A 23,316-nucleotide genomic window follows, 5' to 3' on the forward strand; every position below is an offset into this window, starting at 1 on the left:
ATTATCCTTTAAATTATGGTTTGATAACTCTGAATGTGGCATTGTACATCGGCCTTAAATAGTCCCAGTGAGGATGATGAACTCAGCCTGTTTGCCGACTCTTAGGCTCTGCGAAGGAAGGAGATCTTGAGGGAGTCTGGGATCTCTAACTGGTCAGCATGGAGGATGGTGGTAGGCAGGTGAGGGAAAGTGACGGGGAACACTCGTCTAACATCCAACAAGAGCTGTGGAGGCTGACTGTCACAACGGCCCTTGAGAAGACCCTTATAGAGCAAAGATAGAAACCGACACAAAAATGCATATACAATCACCATATGTAAAACTCACAAGTACCAAACCACAGTACTGGGGCCAATACCTGCACAGAGCGGATGAAATTCAAGGTGACTCTCTCTTCAAGTTCACTGTGAGGAGTGTACAGGGTCAAAATCTTGACAATCTGTGGGACAAAATAACAAATGATGAAGCAGATTTGAACAAAAACAAGTAAAATCTTGCTCATGCTAAAGTTTAGGTTTGGTGAAATGGAGAGAAAGGACCTACCTGCTGGTTGGACAGAGAGGTACAGGTCTGAACCAGGGCTTTAGCATCAGCTTCTGTTTTCTTCCCCACCTGAAGCAGCTGAGCCGCCTGGATGAGCGGCTCCAGTGTAACCACAGCGCCCCCCGCCTGCAGACCACGGCTCCGCAGCCACTCCTCCAGCAGGCTCACATTATACCTAAAAGAGGCAATAATTGGTAGAATGATGACAATACGTTCTTACACCTACACACACATCTAGACAGTCACCGTGCATCCGTCTGTCTACCGTATTTGCATGCCCCGGCTCCAGCAGCACATGTCTTTCCTCAGCAGCAGGCTGTTGATTGTGGAGGCAGAGATGAGGTAGGTGAGCTGGCGGAGGGCCTGCTCCATCAGGGTGTGGGGTAAAGCCTGACGGGACATGGCGGTATGGAGGGCGCCCAGCTCCCTCAGCACCGAGGCCATAGTTGGAGCCTCAGAGCCCACAGTCCTGGGGTCTGAGCTGGCCCGCTTCCGAGACCCTCCCAGTTTAACAGTAGAATTGGACAGGCCAGGGATGGTCTCACTCTCCAACATGGCCGGAACTGGAAGACGAGAGGGAGAGAGGGCAAGAAGGTTAGTGAGGAGGCATGAGAAATCTCATCATCATTATCATCATCACCCTCCCTATCGCTGCGGTACCTATGATGTTCTGTAGACATGTCTCGGTGATGAAGAGGAGCTGCTGATAGGCCTGGATACAGAGGTCACTGAGGGCACGGCTCAGGTCACTGAAGTCACAGGTCAGTGGGACCATTTCCTCCAGACCCAAGGATCTGTCCTGAAATCAATCAACACACTGATGCGAAACAGCAGCGGTATTGCTAATTATGTAGTAAAAAAAAAAAAAACATTCATCCATAGATGAGAATAAGATGAATGATAAAAATACAAAAATGTGGTAATGCAAAAAAACTCTTTTGTACAATGTCAATGAGTACAAGGTCGGGGAAACATGCTGACAAACAGAGAGGTTTGTATATGTCTACAAACCAGGGTATGATTTTCTGGTACTGTGGTAGTCTTTTAAACTGGATATTAGAAAAAGTAAAGTCATAAAGATTAACACATCGGTGATCTTCTTACCTTTTTTGGGGAATGTTGAGTCAATAGGTCATTCAGCAGACAAGCATTTTTCAGACATAGCGCTGTCATATTCACATCATTGCTATATTTCTGTATGGAAAAATAAGACAATAAAAAGATTTGATGTGCCGTCAATGGGAGACAAAAAGCTGGTGGTGAAAAAATTTGATGTGGATGTTGTGCATAGGATTACGTTTGTGCATAATACATGATGAAATGTACCAATGCAAATATATGCATACACAGTATGTGCAAGAGTTGGGGTCAACTGTCCAAAGTAATGGGGAGTGCAGAAGAGAAGGGAAGAAGAGAGTGCAGGCAGGGTGGAGTGGGTGGAGAAGAGTGTCAGGAGTGATTTGCGACAGAAGGGAGTTAAAGGGAAGGTTTACAAGATGGTTGTGAGACCAGCTATGTTATATGGTTTGGAGACAGTGGCACTGACGAAAAGGCAGGGGGAGGAGCTGGAGGTGGCAGAGTTGAAGATGCTAAGATTTTCATTGGGAGTGTCAAAGAAGGACATGATTAGGAACGAGTATATTAGAGGGACCGCTCAAGTTGGACGGTTTGGAGACAAAGCAAGAGAGGCAAGATTGAGATGGCTTGGACATGTGTGGAGGAGAGATGCTGGGTATATGCTGGGCGGCACGGTGGCCCAGTGGTTAGCACGGTCGCCTCACAGCAAGAAGGTCCTGGGTTTGAACCCAGGGGTTGTCCAACCTTGGGGGTCATCCTAGGTCATCCTCTGTGTGGAGTTTGCATGTTCTCCTTGTGTCTGCGGTGGGTTTTCTCCGGGTGCTCCCGTTTCCCCCACCATCAAAAAGACATGCATGTTAGGGTTAATACTCCTCTCTGTGCCCCTGGCCGAGGCATGGCAAGACAAATCGGAGTTGGTCCCCAGGCGCTGCACGGCGGCTGCCCACTGCTCTTATCTACACAGCTAGGATGGGTTAAATGCAGAGAATGAATTTCCCCATGGGGATCAATAAAGTCTATCAAAATATTGGGAGAAGGATGCTGAATATGGCGCTTCCAGGGAAGAGGAAAAGAGGAAGGCCAAAGAGGAGGTTTATGGATGCGGTGAGAGAGGACATGCAGGTGGTTGGTGTGACAGAGGAAGATGTAAAGGACAGGAAGAAATGGAAACGGATGATCCGCTGTGGCGACCCCTAATGGGAGCAGCCAAAAGTAGTAGTAGTACTAGTAGTAGTAGTAGTGGTAGACAGTATGTGCAGGAGTATTTGTTTGTGCATGTGAGTGTTTCACCAGTTAGCATGGGTAAAATCATTTTCCTGCCCTTACTCAGGAACATGGCTGGTGGTGTATAGCACAAACATTTCTCCATGGTTCAAGAAAATGAAGACAATCCCAGATTAGACTTTCTAGGTCAGTACAGATTCAACCCTTTGATTACCTTTAAAGCTCCCTTCATAGCAGTGACAGCAGCACTGCAGAGGGAGCGTGCACGGCTCTGCTCTCCACTGCAGTCCGCCTGCTGCACACACAGGAACAATACACTGGCCGCCAACCCGGGAGGCAGAGACAGGGCCATGTCCACACGCAAATCTGACACACACACATACACACACACACAACTTTAGACTTAACTTTTGTAAAAAAGTGCAAGGCACCAACATCAACACTGACAGGAGGGCAGGTGTAAGTAAGAGGGAGGTAGATGAGATGAGGATGGTGCGGTAAAACAGGGGTCTCTCTCACCTGTGATGAGGTTCTTGATGAGCTTGGCCTCGTCTCTCTTCCTACATTCCAGCAGGCCAGAGACCGGCGCTGTTTTAGGCTGGGGCAGAGAGGGAAAATCTGGGGGCGATGCTGATGGGATGACTGGACGGGAAAAGCAGCACAACGCAGACAACAAAGCAGAGAAAATACAAGACTGCACAGCTGTAAGCGACTAAAACTATTCAAAGCATTGGTACTTAATGTGTTGTATTTTTCAACAAAGACAAAGGCCTTGAGAGTTTGTGAATCTTTTTTTTGGGGGGGGGGATTTTCCCCCCTTTTCCCCCCAGTTGTATCTGGCCAATTACCCCACTTTTTCCGAGTCTTCCCGATCACTGCTCCACCCCCTCTGCCGATCCAGGGAGGGCTGGTGACTCCCCATGCCTCCTCCGATACATGTGGAGTCACCAACCGCTTCTTTCACCTGACAGTGAGGAGTTTTGCCAGGGGGATGTAGCGCATGGGAAGATAACCCTATTCCTCCCAGTTCCCCCTCAACCGACCAGAGGAGGCGCTAGTGCAGTGACCTGGACACACACCCCCCATCCGGCTTCCCACCCGCAGACATGGCCAATTGTGTCTGTGGGGACGCCCAACCAAGCAGGAGGTAACACGGGGATTCGAACTGGCGATCCCCATGTTGGTAGGCAACGGAATAGACCGCTACACTACCCAGATGCCCCTGAGTTTGTGAATCTTTGTATCTACTGATACTAATGTATCAGTAGATACATCAGTAGATATACTAGTATCTATCTACTGAGATAGAGTTCTTACTATTAGCCAGTCACTCATATTTTCAAGCTATCTCCCAGACCAAAATATGATGGCATGAAATGATGCCCTGTGATACATGTGGTGTACTTTGCAATGCATTATGTACTGCCTCCATAGTGTATCGTATGTCATACATATTAAGTCACATATCCTACCAGTTTGTGCCAGGAGTCTTCTTAGTGTGACTGTGCTCCTCAGCTCCCTCATCTCTCTCCTCAGTTTCACACACTCCATCTCCCGAGCCGCCAGCAGCTCCTGTAGGTCCTGTGCACCCAGACACACACCTATATCGTAGGATATCTTATACTTTACAGTTTACGAATTTTATCTAATGCTGTTATAGGGCGGGCTTAAAATAAGTGCAAGAATAAACTATGTACTCCACCATCCAATATAGAACATTTCTTTATGTTGACTATTAAAGGGACTATTAAAAAGAAGATTATACCGCACCTATATAGGATATTACAAGAAGAGTTAATGGATAGCAGTTTGGATATCAAGGAAAATGGGAATTGGAGATGAACACCATAATATCGGATAAAAACTGGGAATTATCATGAAGACAGGGACATAAAATAACAAATAGCCCCATTTGGAAGGAATGTGAATGGAAAGTTAAGATGGGATTTTTCAGGACCTCTCGTCATATCAGAATTTGGTGGCACCTCGGATCAGTGCTGGAGGGGCCGTGGCCTGATAGGAGACCATACACAAATATTTTGGGACTGTCCACATCTATCAGAATATTAGCAAAATATACAAAATGAAATTAAAAAAAATTTTAGATATAGAACTGCCCTTACAACCATCTTGCTATTTATTAGGAACATTACCAGAAGATGCAGAAGACAAAAATCCGACATCACTATTGAGTGTCCTTCTTCTAATTGCGAAGAAGATGATCACAGTCTCCTGGCTGAGGCCACAGCCCCCCACGGTAACACAATGGAGGAGAAGGTTAAGGATGTGTATTACGTGGAAAATATAACTGCAAGGGTAAAATTTAAAACAGATATATATTTTTGACTAAATGGTCATCCCCAAGTATTTAATATTTTCTCAAATGATCTGAAATAAGAGATAGTGACAAAATTCTTCTGGATCTCTTTTCTCCTCATTTAAATGTGAACACTGTGTCTTTTTTTTCTTATATAATGTATATTTACCTGTTATCTGTGTTCATGGACAAATGTCACTACTCATTCCTGTTTCCTTTTTTCTTTATTTTTGAGAATGGGAACTATATATGGACATTGAGAGGATGCCGAAATCCATGGACTGCTTCTTAAGACATGTGTATGTGTTGTGTACTTACATACAACTGTACTGTGTAACTGCACCTGATAAATGTAAATTAAAAAAAAACGTTCATTCCATTCCCCATCCCATTATCCAAACCGCTTATCCTGCTCTCAGGGTCGCGGGGATGCTGGAGCCTATCCCAGCAGTCATTGGGCAGCAGGCGGGGAGACACAAGAGGAAAATAAATTTCTGTTCCTAGGTAGCCGACACCACACCCAACCACCGGTAAGGAGAGCAAGAGTCAGTGGCATGGTGCTGTGCAATATTCCTGTTACCGATACACGAGAGTAGTACTGGGAAAAGAAACAAATAATAATGTGATGTAAACCTTTCTCTTATCTTTCGTTTTTCCTCTCTCTCTCTCTCTCTCTCTCTCTCTCTCTCTCTCTCGCTCTCTGTCTCTCTCACACTCTCACACCCACACACACCTTTATATAGTAATTTCAGCAGAATTGGTCCAGCTGTACCATATGTGTATGACGGAAACATTAAGTCTGTACCTCTTCCAGGGCATCATGGGAAAGCTCAGAGACTTTTTGACCAAGCTGGTTCCTCAAAGCCTCCAGCTCCTCCTCCCACCGACTGCGCTGGCCATCCAGTTGGCTTTCCAGGAACCTGTCAGAGAAAGATGGAAAAGGTGAGAGAAAAGCAGTCAGATTGAATCAACTCAAACTTGTTATGCAAAATCGCCATGTTTTCACTGCAGTCTTTGTTCATGTTAACCACACCAGTTCTATACGTTTAACATTTGACGTTATTATATATTAGTTTTGTATTTCATTTTAAGCGGCGTGTGATGAAATCTGTGTTAGACTGACTTGTTGGCCACTCGTACAGCATCATAGGCGTGTCTCAGGTCCTCTCCTCTCAGCTTCACTGCCAGGTCTTTGCACACACCCATCCTCTCCATCAGCTGGTCCTGTTAAGTGTGTTCATGAGCAAAGTAAGTTTCTTATTAAGTTGTCACCAGGAAGGCTGGCACACTCCTGAGGTGTAGCTTTATGTGGAATTTCCATCCATCCATTATCCAAACTGCTTATCCTGCTCTCAGGGTCACGGGGATACTGGAGTCTATCCCAGCAGTCATTGGGCGGCAGGCGGGGAGACACCCTGGACAGGCCGCCAGGCCATCACAGGGCCGACGCACACGCACACACACGCACGCACACACACACACACACATTCACACCTAGGGACAATTTAATACGGCTGATTCAGCTGACCTACATGTCTTTGGAATGTGGGAGGAAACCGGAGCACCTGGAGGAAACCCACGGAGACACAGGGAGAACATTCAAACTCCACACAGAAAACAACCCGGGATGACCCCCAAGGTTGGACTACCCCGGGGCTCGAACCCAGGACCTTCTTGCTGTGAGGCGATCGCTCTAACCACTGTGCCACCGTGCTGTGATGTGGAGTTTATGACTTTTTAAAATAAAAATGACAAGTAAATGTGACATTGTAGCATCATATTCTCATACCTATATTAGGGGTCTAGATGTATGAGCAACAAATGTGGAGGCTCAATACATCTGTGGAGACATGACTGAATATATGTTCCTTCAACCAATTTGGGCAAAGGAATCTGATGATAAGACCGCATTTACCTCAATACTGATAGCACTTAAGATGGAATTATGACTTCCGATTCCAGGAAAATATGCCCTTTTGCAGACAAACAAGCAGAATCTGCAAACTCTCAGCTGGCCCCAAAATGGTGGAACAAACCTCCGGTCTCCATCAGAGCTGCTGACAAACTTATTTCATTCAGGAAGGTCCAAAACGGTCCTCTTTAAGTCCTACCTCCATTCTTAAATGGTCTCTGCTGACACTTTGCGGTGACTGTGAATTGGTGCTTGCTGTTACTGTTGCATCTTACTTACCTGAACACCATTATTACCGGTGTCTGCTACCGAGCCCTTTTCCATTTCCACTATTCATTTTTATGCTCTCATGGCATAATTCACCTGTTTTACGACAATATCGGCATATTTTGAACTTTTCTTTTCCTTTTCTCTGCCTCTTTATGATCTAAGGCACACCTACACTACATGCACTCGCCTCAACATGGCCGCCTCCTGATTACCGTGTAGAGCTCGATGATGCTATGTGGTAACACTCGAGTTTATCCACTAATTGCCGATTCTCTTGTAAGTCGTTTTGAATAAAAGCGTCTGCTAAATGAGTAAATGTATGTATGATTTTTAGTGGCATTCCTCTCTGAACTTTGTTTTCTTGATCCTGTGTCCTCTCACCATGGGTGTGTCAGAGCCCCAAACAGAGACTTTCCCCTCCAGGATGGGGGAAGTCACGCTGACCTTGCGCACCTCCTCCGGTGAAGGGAAGGCAGATGGGAGGGGAGAGGGAAAGATCGGTGTGAAGGAGGGAGACGGTGAGGAGGGGGAGGGAGAGAGGGGCTCCATGCTCAAACTCTGGGTAGAGTCGGTACGTCTGTGGCCCGTGGTGCGCTGCCAAGGAGGAAAAAGCACAGAACTTCATTCAAACCCCGATGAGCACAAACATCCCATGCTGTGTAATGTTCTCTCTCTCTCCCTCCCTTTTTGTGTGTGTGTGCGCGTGTGTGTGTGCTCCAGGATCAGCCTCTACGTCTACCTGAGGTAACAAAGGGAAGATGGTCATGCTTGAACCCGGGTGACCGGCGATAATGATGATGATGATGATGTGTGTGTGCTCTCCAGGATCAGCCTCTACATCTACCTGAGGTACCAGAGGGAGGCAATCATACTCGAACCTGGGTGACCAGCGATGATGATGTTGTTTGTGTGTGTGTGTGTGTGTGTGTGTGTGTGTGTGTGTGTGTGTGTGTGTGTGTGTGTGTGTGTGTGTGTGTGTGTGTTCCAGGATCAGCCTCTACACCTACCTGAGGTACCAGAGGGAGGACGGTCATACTTGAACCCGGGTGACCACCGATGATGATGATGAGTGTGTGTGTGTGTGTGTGTGTGTGTGTGTGTGTGTGTGTGTGTGTGTGTGTGTGTGTGTGTGTGTGTGTGCACTCCAGGATCAGCCTCTACATCTACCTGAGGTACCAGATGGAGGATGGTCATACTCGAACCCAGGGGACCACCGATGAGGATGTGTGTGTGAGTGTGCGTGCATGCATGCATGCATGTTTTGTGTGTTATTTATCAGTCTGAGCAAGCAGTGCATTAAAGAGTTACAATTTCTCCCTCTGCGTGTTGTGTTAGTGTGTGCGTGGGTAAATGTGTGCACCTCGGTGAGAAGGCTCATCTCCCTGAGGTTGTCATATCGCTGCTCCAGCCTGGTGAACTCTCTCAGCAGGCCCTGATACTTCCTCCTCTCCTCATCCAGCTCCCCCTGCAAAGCCTCACTTGCCTGGGACACAACCTGATGAAGACACTCTACACATGCACACCCACGCGCACACACACACACACACACACACACACACACAATGTGTGAGAGACAGAGCGAGAGCGAGAGAGAGAGAGAGGATCATCTGTACATAAAAATGGGTTTATAGGGGGTGTCAGGGTAGCGTAGCGGTCTATTCCATTGCCTACCAACACGGGGATCGCCGGTTCTAATCCCCGTGTTACCTCCGGCTTGGTAGGGCATCCCTACAGACACAATTGGCCATGTCTGTGGGCGGGAAGCCGGATGTGGGTATGTGTCCTGGTTGCTGCACTAGCGCCTCCTCTGGTTGGTCAGGGCGCCTGTTCGGGAGGGAGGAGGAACTGGGGGGAATAACGTGATCCTCCCACGCGCTATGTCCCCCTGGCAAAACTCCTCACTGTCAGGTGAAAAGAAGCGGCTGGCAACTCCACATGTATCGGAGGAGGCATGTGGTAGTCTGCAGCCCTCCCCGGATCGGCAGAAGGGGTGGAGCAGCAACTGGGACGGCTCGAGAGAGTGAGGGAATTGGCTGGATACAATTGGGGAGAAAAAGAAAAGAAAAAATGGTTTATAGAAAATGTTAAACTAGTCTAGTCTATATGCTGGCACTAACAACACTTACCCTCCTCAGCTTTTTCTCGCGCATGTAAACGAGCAGTGAGCTCTTCCTTCTCCCTCTCTAAACCGTCCCTTTCTGTCTTCAGGGTCTGTACCTCCTGTATCAAAGAAACAAAGTCAGAGGAAAAATTAGAACGAGATAATAAAGAAATCCTACTTCAAGTTGTTTTTGTTGTTGTTTTGCAGCACTCAGTCAGAGTTAACATTTTCTTGATCAGCAAATAGTTAAGCAGATCATGCCCGTTAAGAATGAAGAAAACCCCATCCGACAATGAGGTATCCTAAAACGAACAAATAACTGCCCGACTCGCATCCCTGGGTCCACCTGTGTGAGCCGCAGGATCTCCTGGGAGGCTTTTTCCTCGGCCCTCCTCCTCTCTTCCTCCTCCCTCTCAGTGACTGCCGGGCTGGGCTGGGGCTGCTCCTGCAACTGCATCTCCAGTTTGTGTAGCGCCCCCTGCAGGGCCTCCAGCTCAGCACGGTGGGCCTCTCGCTCCGCATGGAGGCTCTCCCTCAGAGCAGCACTCTCCCTGGCCTACACACACACACACACACACACACACACACACACACACACAGGAAATGTACACAGGCAGACACATATATTACAGCTACATTAGAAAATTCCATGCTTAGGATTTTCTTTTTTTCCAAAAATGAGTTAAATCTGCCAGTGCGGTGAGATCATTTCCATTTCCAAATTAGTTTTTAGTTGTTTATTTTTTTTGTTGTTGCAAAAGTTGTAATACATAAAAAAAGCATGCATATTACTCAGCTTGTTTTAATGCATTATCATTTTAACTGACAACACTGATTTTGGAAAATTCTTAGAAAAATTTGCTCTAGAACCTACCAGTGAAATATTGAATAAAGACTAAACCTTTACTCTGAGGCTACACAGTTCATTTTAAAAAGGTTAAGACATTCGTTTGTAGCATTTCTTCTAACAAAAAAAATATTTATATATGATGGGCATGTGGCATCCGGGTAGCGTGGCAGTCTATTCCTTTGCCTACCAACATGGGAATTGCCGATTCGAATCTCCGTGTTACCTCCGGCTTGGTCGGGCGTCCCTACAGACACAATTGGCCATGTCTGCGGGTGGGAAGCCGGATGTGGGTATGTGTCCTGGTCGCTGCACTAGCACCTCCTCTGGTCAGTCGGGGGGCCTATTCGGGGGGGAGGGGGACCTGGGGGGAATAGCGTGATCCTCCCACACGCTACATCCCCCTGGTGAAACTCCTCACTGTCAGGTGAAGAGAAGCGGCTGGCGACTCCACGTGTATCGGAGGAGGCATGTGGTAGTCTGCAGCCCTCCCTGGATCGCCGGAGGGGGTTGAGCAGAGACCAGGATGGCTCAGAAGAGTGGCGTAATTGGCCGGATAAAATTGGGGAGAAAAAGGGTGTGTGTGTGTGGGGGGGGGGGGGTATTAAAAAAAACATACTCTGGTCATCAACAGATTAAGCCCCCACTGCTGCAGCTCTGTACTTACTTCCTGGTCCGCTCTCAGCTGCAGCTGCATTAGTTTGACCTCCATGCCCTTGTTGAGCTCCCTGTATCTCTCCACTGATCGGGCCTCAGCCTTCAGTTTCAGCAGCTCCCTCCTGGCAGCCGAGCGACGCACACAGCACTGCATAAGCACCACAGCCGACCGCACCCGCCCGTACGCCCGCCTTGCCAGCCAGCCGCGTACCGCTGCCTGAAGTAACACAGCTGCCCGCTCCGCCATCATCTAAGGAACATATGAAATAGATAGTGCTGAATAACTCCCTCATTGTGCAGGTCTGGCAACTGTCTGGCTATTATATTAGACTGAAACACATGCTCAGAAGGTTGTTAAAAGACAGACAATACATGAAGTGGAGGAAGATTATTTTGTGTGGAGTTATTGGAAACAATAGGTTAAGTCCACTGCTGAGCCCTAACCAGTCTGTGCCGGCGTCTTGCCAGTGTGCCCCTGGTGAAGGCCTGGATGGTGACAGTGGCCTGCCGGATCATGAGGAACAGCTGCCTGACCACCACCATGCGGTAGGTCTTCTGGATGACGACAGCTGCCTTAGTGTAGCGCAGGATCAGGGCCAGACTGAAACACAGACACATCAGGCAGGACAGGATTTAAGAGTCAAATTTTAAATGAACAAATAGCTACACGGGGAACCACTGATGGTACGTCTAGAATGCTTAACTTCTGTGTTACATGAAAGCCACACAATCAGTATGTTATATTCAGATATTATCTATCTATCTATCTATCTATCTATCTATCTATCTACTCTCTCTTTCTTCCCCTCATGGCAGGGGAAAGGCATTGATTTATACATTTTCCCATTGAAATACACTCTTCTCTAACACATCAGTTTCATACTATTTACTTTGATACTATGAATTTATGTAATGAAGATCCAGGTAAGCCCTAAAAATGGCAGGTAAACTATAGTGTCAATAAAGAGGTGAGTAAATTAAGATAAAACGTACTTTATTAATACCTATGGGGATATTCATCCTCCGCATTTAACCCATCCCAACACACAGACTGGAAGCAGTGGATAGCCGCAGCGCCCGGGGACCAACTCCAGTTCTTCCTTCCATTGCCTTGCTCAGGGGCACAGGCAGGCGCATTAACCCTAACATGTCTTTTTGATGGTGGGAGGAAACCGGAGCACCCGGAGGAAACCCGCGCAGACACGGGGAGAACACGCAGACTCCACACAGAAAGGACCTGGGATGGCCTGGGGTTTGAACCCGGGACCTTCTTGCTGTGAGGCAACAGTGCTAACCCCTGGGCCACCATGCTGCCCATAAACCGTGGTCAAGTGGGTTAACCCTCCACTACACAACTGCACACACACATTTCTCCAGGCTCACCGTCTAGCCAGAGCTCCTCTGCAGTATCTCTGTATGGTGAGCGTTGCCCAGCGGGTTCTTGTGTATCTGACCCGTGCCAGCCATCCTTTGACCCAGCTCTGGATGACCACTCCAGCTGCCCACAGCCTTTCAGACCTCAGCCTCTCGAGCACGGCCACCTGGCCGGCACGAAAGAATACTTTGGTCTTTCCAAAGCAGTACTGCTCTGGATCAGGGATGAGTTCGAGGAGGACCCGCTGGCACGAAGCCTTGGACTCCTCCTGGCACTGATGTCCTCGGAGCAGGACACGGTACCGGCCGAAGAACTCCTCATACGTCCACCTGAGGAACAATATTTCATGAGAAATCTTAAAAATAACTTGATTTGTTGGTCTAGTCCAGTCTCACAGAATAGTGTATGTGCCGGAATTATCCTTGTTGTTGAGCAACAATGGTGCAAAGAGGATTTTAAGATTGAAGTGTTTTTGGAAACCCTGCTCTGGTCTATATGTATCCACTATTTTTTCTTTTTTTTTTGTTTTGTTGTTGTTGTTCTTTTTCCCTCTTTTTCTCCCCAGTTGTATCCGGCCAATTACCCCACTCTTCCGAGCAGTCCCGGTTGCTGTTCCATCCCATCTTCCAATCCGGGGAGGGCTGCAGACTACCACATGCCTCCTCCAATACATGTGGAGTCGCCAGCTGCTTCTTTACGCCTGACAGTGAGGAGTTTCACCAGGGAGATATAGCACGTGGGAGGATCACGCTATTCCCCCCCAGTTCCCCCTCCCCCCTGAACAGGCACCCTGACCGACCAGAAGAGGCGCTAGTGCAGCATCCAGGACACATACCCACATCCGGCTTCCCACCTGCAGACACGGCCAATTGTGTCTGTAGGGATGCCCGACCAAGCCGGAGGTAATGGGGATTCGAACCGGCGATCCCCGTGTTGGTAGGCAATGGAATAGACTGCCATGCTACCCGGATGCCCTTTATATGTATCCACTATTGTTGACTTAAAACAGTGGTATTCGATCATGTGCCATTGAGGGCCATGTATATTGTCTTCTTTCCAATCCGTAACTACACCAGCTGACTTCAGTTGGGTTGGAAAGAAAAGCCATATAACCATGGCCCACCATTGCAAATGACTGAGTATCACTGACTTAGTAGACAGTATAACATTGAACCTGTGCCAGCTGACATTATAACACAAATTTTCTGGAAAACAGTAGTGACAACTGACCCCTCAAAGTTGCCGTGATAGGACTTTTCATTGCCAAGATAAAATGAGACTGTGAAGTGCTGTGTACCTGGATGGATAACCTGCAGCGCTGATACGAATGGTCTCCAACACCCCACAGGCTCTCAGCTGCTGGACTGCCCTCCTGGGGTCAAACCTGACAAGGAAATCTTATTACAGACTATTACTTCACACACCGATGTTCAGCGCCAAGGACAAAAAAAAAAAATCCGACAATATAAATCTTATTCTTGTCTACAGCGCCCAAAATAAATGCATGGACTGACTCACACAAAAGGCTGTTTGAGGTCGTTGGGTTTGATGCAACGTACGTAGTGAGGGGTGGTGGAGTTCAGCGTGTCCATCAGCAGCTGTAAAGACTGACGGAACTACAGACACAGGTGCAAAAAATAAGAAAATATAAACTAAACACAGTGCTTAAAATAGACGTGCCTCCAATAAAGACAAGAAGAAACAGTGGCATAGCAAATGTGAGTGGCAATTAATGCAAATGTGTTGGAAATGTGAGGAGAGGCGGTTGTGTTGTGTCCAGTAGAAACGGGCGGCTGACAGCTTACCTGAAATCCCACCGTCAGCTTGTGTTCTCTGTGCGCTCTCTTCCCGGAGCGGATGCTTCCATTGGCAAGAGACATGGACACACTGTCCCCTGTGGACACCTGCTGGAAGAGCTCAGCCACCAGCTCAGACTGATGAACAGCACAAAAACACACATGCAACACACACAGAAACACACACGTGCAACATACATAGAAACACATTTAACACACAAAAATACACACATGCAACACACACAGAAACACACACGCAACACACGCACAAAAACACATGCAACACACATGCAACACACACGAACATAAACATGCAACACACACATGCAACACACAGAAAAACACATGCAACACACAAACACACACATGCAACATACACAAACACAGAAAAAACACATGCAACACACAGAAACACACACAACACAGAAAAAACACATGCAACACACATAAACATACACATGAAACACACACATGCAACAGACAGCAAAAACAAGTGAGAAATTCTCCCGTCAGAATAAAACAAACTGAAGTTATCAGACAGAAAAATGACACACATTGGGTTATAATCTGTATTTCATCTATGCAGCATGCATATGCAATTACACACTCTAGTACTTGTATTATTATTTTATGTTTGTTGTTCATTTTTATCCTGGATTTTAAAATATGTTGTGGCTTTTTCCCTTCACTCGCATTGTACAGGAGTTGTCAAGACTACATTTTGTTGTACGTGTACCTTGGTTCACAATATAATGACAATAAAATTGATTTGAATTAACTCGACTGGACATGACTTGAACTTAAATGAACTAAATTTAATTGAATTAATTAAACTACCTGGCTTGCTCTCAGGATATTAATGGGCTCCTCAAAGACTGTATCTCGGTTCTTGCCTAAAAAGCCATCACACTCATATTGTACCTAGAAATAAAACACACAAAAACAAATGTCAGTAAAGATATCAGCCACAATATACACAATAACCCACTAACATCCTACATACCCAAAAACATGAAAAGACATTCATAGACTAAACTAACTTGTATAATTCTTACCGGGACACCTTGCTAGTGGAGGGAGGGGGGCATACGTACCAGTGGCGGGTGGGGCTAAAAAAATTTGAGGGGGGGGGCACAATTTACCTTGACGCAGCACACCTGATAGCTGCTTTAATGTCCACACAGTCATAGAGTTATTAAAAAGGAAAATGTAGCCTATAGATTTTATCAAGGTTTGTAGACGGTGGATGATTGACAGTCGAGATGAGGCGGCATGGTGGGTGCGAACATGATTAACAGCCACGAGAATTGTCCAATCACATTTGATCAAAAAACCTTAAAACAATACCAATTCACTGCCAATAAAGTAGAAGTGTCTGGGGTGCACAGAACTGCGCCCCATGGAAAATCTGAAGCAACCAATCAGACAGCAGCCTCAGGTCACCTGCTTGCCAAAAGTTTGAGGGCTTACATAAGGTATCGTTTGGCCGGCACCCCTCACCCAGGAAGTATATGTATTCAGACAGAAATCAACCAAACACCATTTGGAACCAATATTTAATGGCTGCTGACAGGCGCTCACAGACTGAAAAACACTTTTATTTCATAATTATTTGCATTATACAACTAAATTATTTTTGACATGTTTAGGTAGGTTTTCATCTCCGATATTTGAAAGAGGCGGCGCCCCAGCGCCCTGTACTGGCCAGCCACCACTGATATATACAAAGATTTACATCTTCTCTCAGAAATATTGTGCAGTACTTTTTAGGTCTCCAAGCATGTGGACTTCTGTCACTCACCATATCAGCAAAGTGCAGGACGATGAAGGCCGTGTTGGACATACGAGGTTTACAGAAACAAGGGTGAGGCTTGCCGCTCTGGTGTTGGTCATACAGCTTCCGCGCCCAGCTCTCATCTGAGCCCTTAGGCATCTGACCATTTGCAGAGACAATGAATGGTGATAGTTGAGTTTCAGTGTGAGAGCAACAGATAATAATAGGTTTCAGTCACACACCAAAGGTCCAGACGGTCAAACAACATACATTTCAGACTAATCCATTTGTTCTGACGTACATTTTTCTTTGACTGAAACTTTTTTGCTGTTTTGTGTGTGTATGTGTGTGTGTGTGTGTGTGTGTGTGTGTGTGTGTGCGTGTGTGTGTGTGTGCGCACCCACGTGCAAGCATAAGAGAGAGAGGGACAAGAGAGAGAGCAGGACAAGAGAGAGGGGGGGACGAGAGAGAGAAAGAGAGAGGGGGGGACGAGGGAGGGGGACAAGAGAGAGAGAAAGAGAGAGAGGGGAACGAGGGAGCGAGAGAGAGAGAGAGAGAGAGAGAGAGTGATGAGCGAGAGAGGGACAAGAGAGCGAGAGAGTGAGAGAGCGAGACAAGAGAAAGGAAAAGCGAAAGATAAGAAAAAGATTGAGCATGATAAAGAAAGAGAAAGTGAGTGTGTGACCCACCCTGCACTCCTCATCTAACAGATCGAGCAGGCCCAGCTGTCCCTCTATGAGGGAGATGCAGGGCTGGTTGTCAATGAACTCGATCCTGCTCCAAGCCAGCTCCTCACGCACATACTCCTCCTGCTCCAACTGGAACACGTGCTGCAGACAGACAGAGGAGAGACCTGGAGTTAAAATACATAGGAGGCAAACTTGTCGAGAACTGTGATGGACGCAGACCCTCATTCAGCCATTAGCATAAAAAAATACACTGACATAGAACCTGGATCACACGTGCATGTATGAGAACATGAGAATATGTGCAAAACCAAACACACACACACACAAAATAAATTCAATTCAATTTATTGTCATTAAAAATAATGTGCAGGCACATGTTAAAAATGAAATGAGAAAAGAGAGAACTTGTCACATCACATCTCTCCTGACTTACCATATTGAACTGCTGTTGCAGTTTTTCATTAGCATAATTTATGCAGAACTGCTCAAAACTGTTTCTGTCAAACGTCTCGAACCTGCCAGAAAAAAAGGTCCCTGGTCAGTTCCAGTTAAGGTTTCAATGCATTACGATGGCTTTGTCACAATTCTGTGCAATGTATATCTCTCTTATGACCTAAAACAATCTTCAAGTACAATATGGGCCAAAAATCGAGTGGTCTTTTCATCAGTGCTGCAAACCATCTCACCCGTAGATATCCAGCACCCCTATGAAAGACTTGGGTTGTCCTCTCTGGGTGCGCAGCGCTGAGTTGAGCCTCTGGACAGTCCAGATGAACATCTGACCGTAGATGTGTTTGGCCAGGGCATCCCTGGCCTCCATGGCCTGCTGACCGGACATCGGTTTGACCAGCATCTCGCCCCCTACTGCTAGCCTGCGGTGGCACAACCAGTGAGCTACCTGGGGGCCCTCCACTCCTAACAGCTTGGAAAACACAGCCAGAGAGCGGTCCTCTGTCTAGGATAACACAAGGACATAAACATGAGTGCATATGCACGCATGCAGAGAGATGAAGATGTTGGTGAAAATGTCCTTAGGAGGACTAAGAGACTCTTGGGGACTCTTATAGGTCCTAGAATAAGACAAACTGTGGATGCTCTTTATAGCACAAATAGTTCTTACATCAATATAACTGCGATCACCACCTCTTCCACTGGGCTGGATATGGACGTTCCCCAAATGCAGAACAGCAGCCAGGATCCTGAAGAGCTCCATCTGCTGCTCAGATTGCACACCTGCATTTTTAACATCCATTACGATGTTGATGTATTGTTTACTGGCCACTATCAAATGAAAAATATCACTTGGACATCATTTGGTAAATCAAATTGATCTCCAATCACTCTACTTCCAATAGTAAATATATCACAAATTAACAAAATATGTGTGTGTGTGTGTACCCAGGATGGTGAAAGCATTGCGAGTGCGCTCAAAGTCCTCTAAATCATCAGTGCCGGGTATCTGCATCTCCCCTCCCTGGTTAGTATAGCGGAAATGCTCGGGAACATCTGCAGAAAACATGTAAAACTCACCCAGTCTACACACACCTCATGTGCAACACACACCACATGTGTAAATATGCCTCCAAATAAGACAAGACTGCTGAAATGTGACATTGCCATCAACAGAGGTTGTTTGCTGTGAGGACATTGTGTAGTTATATGAAGAAAGGCAATTGTCCACCATGATGAGGTCTCACCTAGTTTAAGAGGCCTCATCTCAGGCAGCGCTCTGGAGGCACATAGCTGATAGAAGACGTGGTAGTTTCTCTCTGCCGTTGCCTTTCATACACACACACACACACACACACACACACACACACACACACACACACACACACACACACACACACACACACACACACACACACACACACACACACACACACACACAAAAAGAGCAGGTGTTTATTTCTATATGTGACCTTTTCAACAGTAACACTTTAACTTTCAACAAATAAGAAATTCAGCGTAGCTGCAAATTAACTTCATTTTTCTGGGTCAAGAGGCTAATAGACAGAGGGAGCCTACCTGGAAGACAACCCTTGACTTCTCCAACAGATAGGTCCTCATGTTTGCCCCGATGATGTCGCCTTTCTTGCCAAAGCCTATTTCAATGTACTTCCCAAAACGACTGCTGTTGTCATTCCGTATTGTCTTGGCATTGCCAATGGACTGTGGAGAAGAGCCAAACAAGCCATTTCCTTAAGCACTCTGTCACAGAGTTTTCTCTCTATTTGTATCTAACCAGCATAACATTCCCATAACCACCTGATAAACAGACTATTCGTTCATTCATCCATCATCTCCCTGTCACTAATCTCCATCCATCCATCCATCCATCCAGTCAACCATCCATCCATCCAGTCAACCATCCATCCATTCATTCATCCATCCATCCAGCCATCCATCACCTCCATGATGGGATTGGAGGCCAGAACCTTCTCCTCTACACTGGTCTGCTGTGCTGCTCCTCCCACCACAGCAAAGTATCGCATGGTGAATTTGGCTGAGACGGTTTTCCCAGATCCAGATTCCCCGCTGATGATGATGGACTGGTTTTTCTCCTCCCTATACAAACACATACTGTGACAACCAGAGCTGGATCTGGTCGTATCATTTGCATCATGCATGACACAGCCAAATCATATTAACTATTGCCTTTAGAGCTTCATGATAGCATCATTAGCCAGAGAGCATGGGAAAAAAAATTCCATCCTGAATGATATAGATTGGTTTTTAAAATAAAACATGTATTCTTTTATGGTCAATAAATGTATTTTAGAATAGGAATGGTTTCTAGGTGCCGACCATGGTCCTGACCTTTTGACCCTTCACCCTGACCTGGTCATAGTGTGGTAGGCCTCCTCTGCCACAGAAAATATGTGAGGCTCCATGTCAGCCATGTCCTGACCGCTGTAGGCATCTATCACCTCCTCTCCGTAAATGGGCAGCTGGTCGTAGGGGTTAATGGCCACTAACACAATGCCTGGGGGAACAGGAACAGGAAGTGACTTGGTGTTCTATCATAAGAACTAGAATTCTAATGGAATATCACTATAAGAGAATTAAATATACTTGAACACCAGTGAGTTCATTTGTAATTGAGCGTATATCATTGATGTTATTAAGAAAAATCCAAAATATCCCTTACAGTGTTCCCCATGTACTCCATTCACATCTTCCTCTCCTTGCTCTGATTGGCTTGTAGTTTTGATTGGGGTTTTTTTGGGGGGGGGGGTTCTCCCTTTTTCTTCCCATTTGTATCCGCCAAATTACCCCATTCTTCCGAGCCATCCTGGTCGCTGCTCCACCCCCTCTGCTGATCTGGGGAGGGCTGCAGACTACCACATGCCTCCTCTGATACATCTGGAGTCGCCAGCCGCTTCTTTTCACCTGACAGTGAGGAGTTTCACCAGGGGGACGTAGCGCGTGGGAGGATCACACTATTCCCCCCAGTTCCCCCTCCCCCCTGAACAGGCGCCCCGACCGACCAGAGGAGGCGCTAGTACAGCGACCAGGACACATACCCACATCCGGCTTCCCACCCGCAGACACGGCCAATTGTGTCTGTAGGGACACCCGACCAAGCCGGAGGTAACACAGGGACTCGATCTGGTGATCCCCGTGTTGGTAGGCAATGGAATAGACTGCCACGCTACCTGGACACCCATTGGCTCGTAGTTATTTAAAAGAAAATCAGAGTAGTTTTGCAAGATGCCTTCTACCAGACTCCTTAGTTTATGGTGTTGTCTCCTTGTACTTCTCCAATTAAAATGCTGGCAGGGTACTTTGGCACTAACCCTTGTTACTACTGGTTGCTGGTACTATTGATGATATAGGAACTGGGGTTTATTTCACTGTTGCATCCACTGTAACTTACGTTGAATAAGAAGATCCCCTCAATACCTTAAACGTAAATGTAAAGTAATTAAATTGGTCAAGTCACTAATAGCATACGTATATGCACGTGCAACATTACATTTATCTTCTTTCAACAGTGCTTAAAATCTAATTAAATGTTTATATTATGTAATCTGGCAACGGAACTGTGAACCTTAAACCTAATAAAGATGAGATTATGAGCTATAATCATAAAAAAATGGAAGCACGGAGATAGTGCTTGCTCCTGTGTATTTGCCAGCTAAACCCTCCAGAAGGACCTTCGTCTGCCTCAGACTCTCCAACTACAGGGTCAGTTTTCCCTGCCCTGTTGGCATTATTTTAGTTCTCCCTCCATCATCCTTTTCTAGCATGGCTCATCTTTTCTCCATCCATTCCCTCACCACAGTAGGTGTAGATACTGCTGTAGTCCAGGAATCGCACCCGGAGGTTATGTAAGACAGCAGGCTCGTGGAGGAAGCTGAGGGCGGTGAGGTCATTTTCCCCCTCCAAGATGTCAGGGTTCCCCAGAAGAGGGAGATCGGTGGAAGAGATCACCGGGTACTGCACCTCCTGAAAGCCGAGAAGGGGGGGGGGGGTTATGGGCTGTTGGTGCCTGATATCTTGCAAATATGGGTAGTTTTATACAGATAATGGATGCCGTGAAAAATTCTTGATTAGAAGATCCATGGCATCTGATTGATTTGTGATGACACACGATACTGGGAAGTGTGTGTGTGTGTGTTCGTGTTCAGCTACATTTCTGAGGTCCAGTTTGAGTGTTTAGCCCCAACAGTGTGTGTGTGTGTGTGTGTGTGTGTGTGTGTGTGTTCTTGTTCAGCTACATTTCCAAGGCCCAGTTTGAGTGTTTAGCCCCAACAGTGGAGATGGTTTTGCAAAGTGAGGACATTTTGGCAGGTCCTCACTTGCTCAAGGGTTTATATTAAGGTTAGGACTTGGGTTTAGGGTTAAAGTTAAAATTTGGACTTGGCTAAGGTCAGAGTTAAGGTTGGGCATGTAGCTCTGATGGTTAAGTTTAGGGGAGGGTCTCCACAAGTACTGAAAACAAACGTGTGTGTGTGTGTGTGTGTGTGTGTGTGTGTGTGTGTGTGTGTGTGTGTCTCACCCTGCCATCGCTGAGTTGTAGGTCTAAATGTTTGACTGCAGGGTTGTAGTCTTGAAGAAGCTGGGCTGACATCCATACTACGTCTGGGTCTGGAACCCAGACTCTTGCCCCCTAGCAGAGGTACAGATCGCTTCACGTTATGATTGTGTGTTTGTAACGGGGAGGGGGGAACGAAAGCAAAGCACAGAGAAACAGGGGCATAGAGAAAGCAAGATACACAGACAGACAACGAGGTGAACAGACTCGGCTCCCGGCGGACATGTTTGGAATCCAGGAGGGAAAAAAAACTAAAGAAATTGGATCACACATTTCCGGTGTGCCACAGCTTATATGTACCCGTTATACAGCTTTGCCCCACCTCGACCAGACATTTGTCGTCCATCAGCACAAACGCCTTCTAAACGGTGTTAAAAATTAACACTGGTCATCCAGCTGTACCTTTGTCAGTGTGGGTTAATGATTATCCTCCCGCTTTGTGTTTTTCCTCCCTGAAGTCTAAACTGCACATCGAAGTATGTCAGTTTTACCAATTTTTTTTTTACTCTGCACAAACAACTGTGACCCGTCAACCAGGGCTGGCCAGAGATCACCTGTGATGAACGGCATCGTGCCATTGTTAATGACCTAATCAGCAACACCTGGAAAAATAAAAAAATGCAAAAGTGGTGTCTCATTACAAATGAATGAGTTGTGTGTCCCGACAATTTAACATTTGAGTCAGTGCACAACGCCGGTCATCCAAATTATTGTCCCGGTTCAATTGCAAGCAGTGTGAAGGACTGAGTTTTCCCCTCAGGACCACATAATAAGGGCCATTAAGAGTGAATATAAGTACAACATGAAAGTCTAACCATGCCACAGTTAGACTTTCATGCCATGGCATCCATTCTTACCTTGCTGTACAGGTCCACTGCTGCCATCTTAGGTGGTATGCAGCTAATGAGGAGCCATCAGCAGGACAGCCGGTATCCTCTCTCACCTCTGCAGCAGAAGCGACTTGTGCGCTCTTGTGGGCGTGAACGTGCACTTTGTCCACGCCACCACAGCAGCTTCCGGAGCCAAAGACTCGCCGGGTTAACTGTTAATCTGTGCGATCACTGCATGTGGCTACACATCCATCTGGTCACACTTCCTGCACTTCAGATTTCCGCGATTTGAACGGCCGCTGTCAACACACACTGTCTGCTGTACTGACAATTTTCACAAGACCGCCGATGTTACAGTCGGGTTGCAACGAGAAGCGGCACGGTGGCCCAGTGGTTAGCGCTGTTGCCTCACAGCAAGAAGGGTCCGGGGTTCGAACCCCAGGCTGTCTCAGGTCCTTTCTGTGTGGAGTTTGCATGTTCTCCCCGTGACTGCGTGGGTTTCCTCCGGGTGCTCTGGTTTCCTCCCACCGTAAGAAAAAAATAAAAATTTCTTGGCCGTCCGGTTGGCATGGCGGTCTATTCCGTTGCCTCCCAACACGGCGATCGCCAGTTCGAATCCCCATGTTACCACCAGCTTGGTAGGGCGTCCCTACAGTCACAATTGGCCGTGTCTGCGGGTGGGAAGCCCGATGTGGCTATGTGTCCTGGTCGCTGCACTAGCGCCTCCTCTGGTCGGTCAGGGCCCCTGTTCGGGAAGGGGGGGGGACTGGGGGAAATAGCGTGGTCCTCCCACGAGCTAGGTCCAACCCTGGCGACACTCCTCACTGTCAGGTGAAAAGAAGCGACTGGCGACTCCACATGTA

At 46.8% G+C, this 23,316-nt stretch overlaps 1 protein-coding gene across 1 annotated transcript; it reads right to left on the reverse strand.

The window, feature by feature from the left end:
- Positions 1–101: 101 nt before the first annotated feature.
- Positions 102–22,558, reverse strand: si:dkey-110c1.10 (unconventional myosin-Va). The gene is made up of 35 exons (XM_056278058.1): positions 22,481–22,558; positions 21,588–21,698; positions 20,866–21,034; positions 19,424–19,568; positions 18,994–19,150; positions 18,611–18,754; positions 18,280–18,361; positions 17,981–18,088; positions 17,703–17,815; positions 17,269–17,537; positions 17,016–17,097; positions 16,583–16,723; positions 15,921–16,052; positions 14,957–15,040; positions 14,129–14,257; positions 13,842–13,939; positions 13,621–13,707; positions 12,332–12,652; positions 11,393–11,549; positions 10,959–11,198; positions 9,791–10,000; positions 9,470–9,563; positions 8,704–8,852; positions 7,725–7,937; positions 6,285–6,385; positions 5,967–6,081; positions 4,317–4,425; positions 3,364–3,486; positions 3,059–3,210; positions 1,648–1,737; positions 1,204–1,342; positions 809–1,106; positions 544–718; positions 359–439; positions 102–263 (listed from the first exon to the last, which is right to left on the reverse strand). The coding sequence occupies exons 1-35, from the start codon at positions 22,505–22,507 to the stop codon at positions 102–104; spliced, it is 5,007 nt and encodes a 1,668-aa protein (XP_056134033.1). The 5' UTR covers positions 22,508–22,558.
- Between the last annotated feature and the right edge of the window lie 758 nt (positions 22,559–23,316).

Source organism: Lampris incognitus, chromosome 3 (assembly GCF_029633865.1).
Source record: "Lampris incognitus isolate fLamInc1 chromosome 3, fLamInc1.hap2, whole genome shotgun sequence".
Taxonomy (NCBI): Eukaryota; Metazoa; Chordata; class Actinopteri; order Lampriformes; family Lampridae; genus Lampris; species Lampris incognitus.

What these genes read in the sequence shown, in the direction of transcription:
- si:dkey-110c1.10 (XM_056278058.1), bottom strand. Translation starts at nt 22,507, where the DNA reads ATGGCAGCAGTGGACCTGTACAGCAAG. An exon ending in GCGAGAAAAAGCTGAGGAGG is followed by an intron (nt 8,853 to 9,469) that starts GTAAGTGTTGTT and finishes GTGCATGTGTAG; the next exon opens with AGTGTCTTCATCAGGTTGTG. An exon ending in GGGGCTCTGACACACCCATG is followed by an intron (nt 6,386 to 7,724) that starts GTGAGAGGACAC and finishes CACACTTAACAG; the next exon opens with GACCAGCTGATGGAGAGGAT.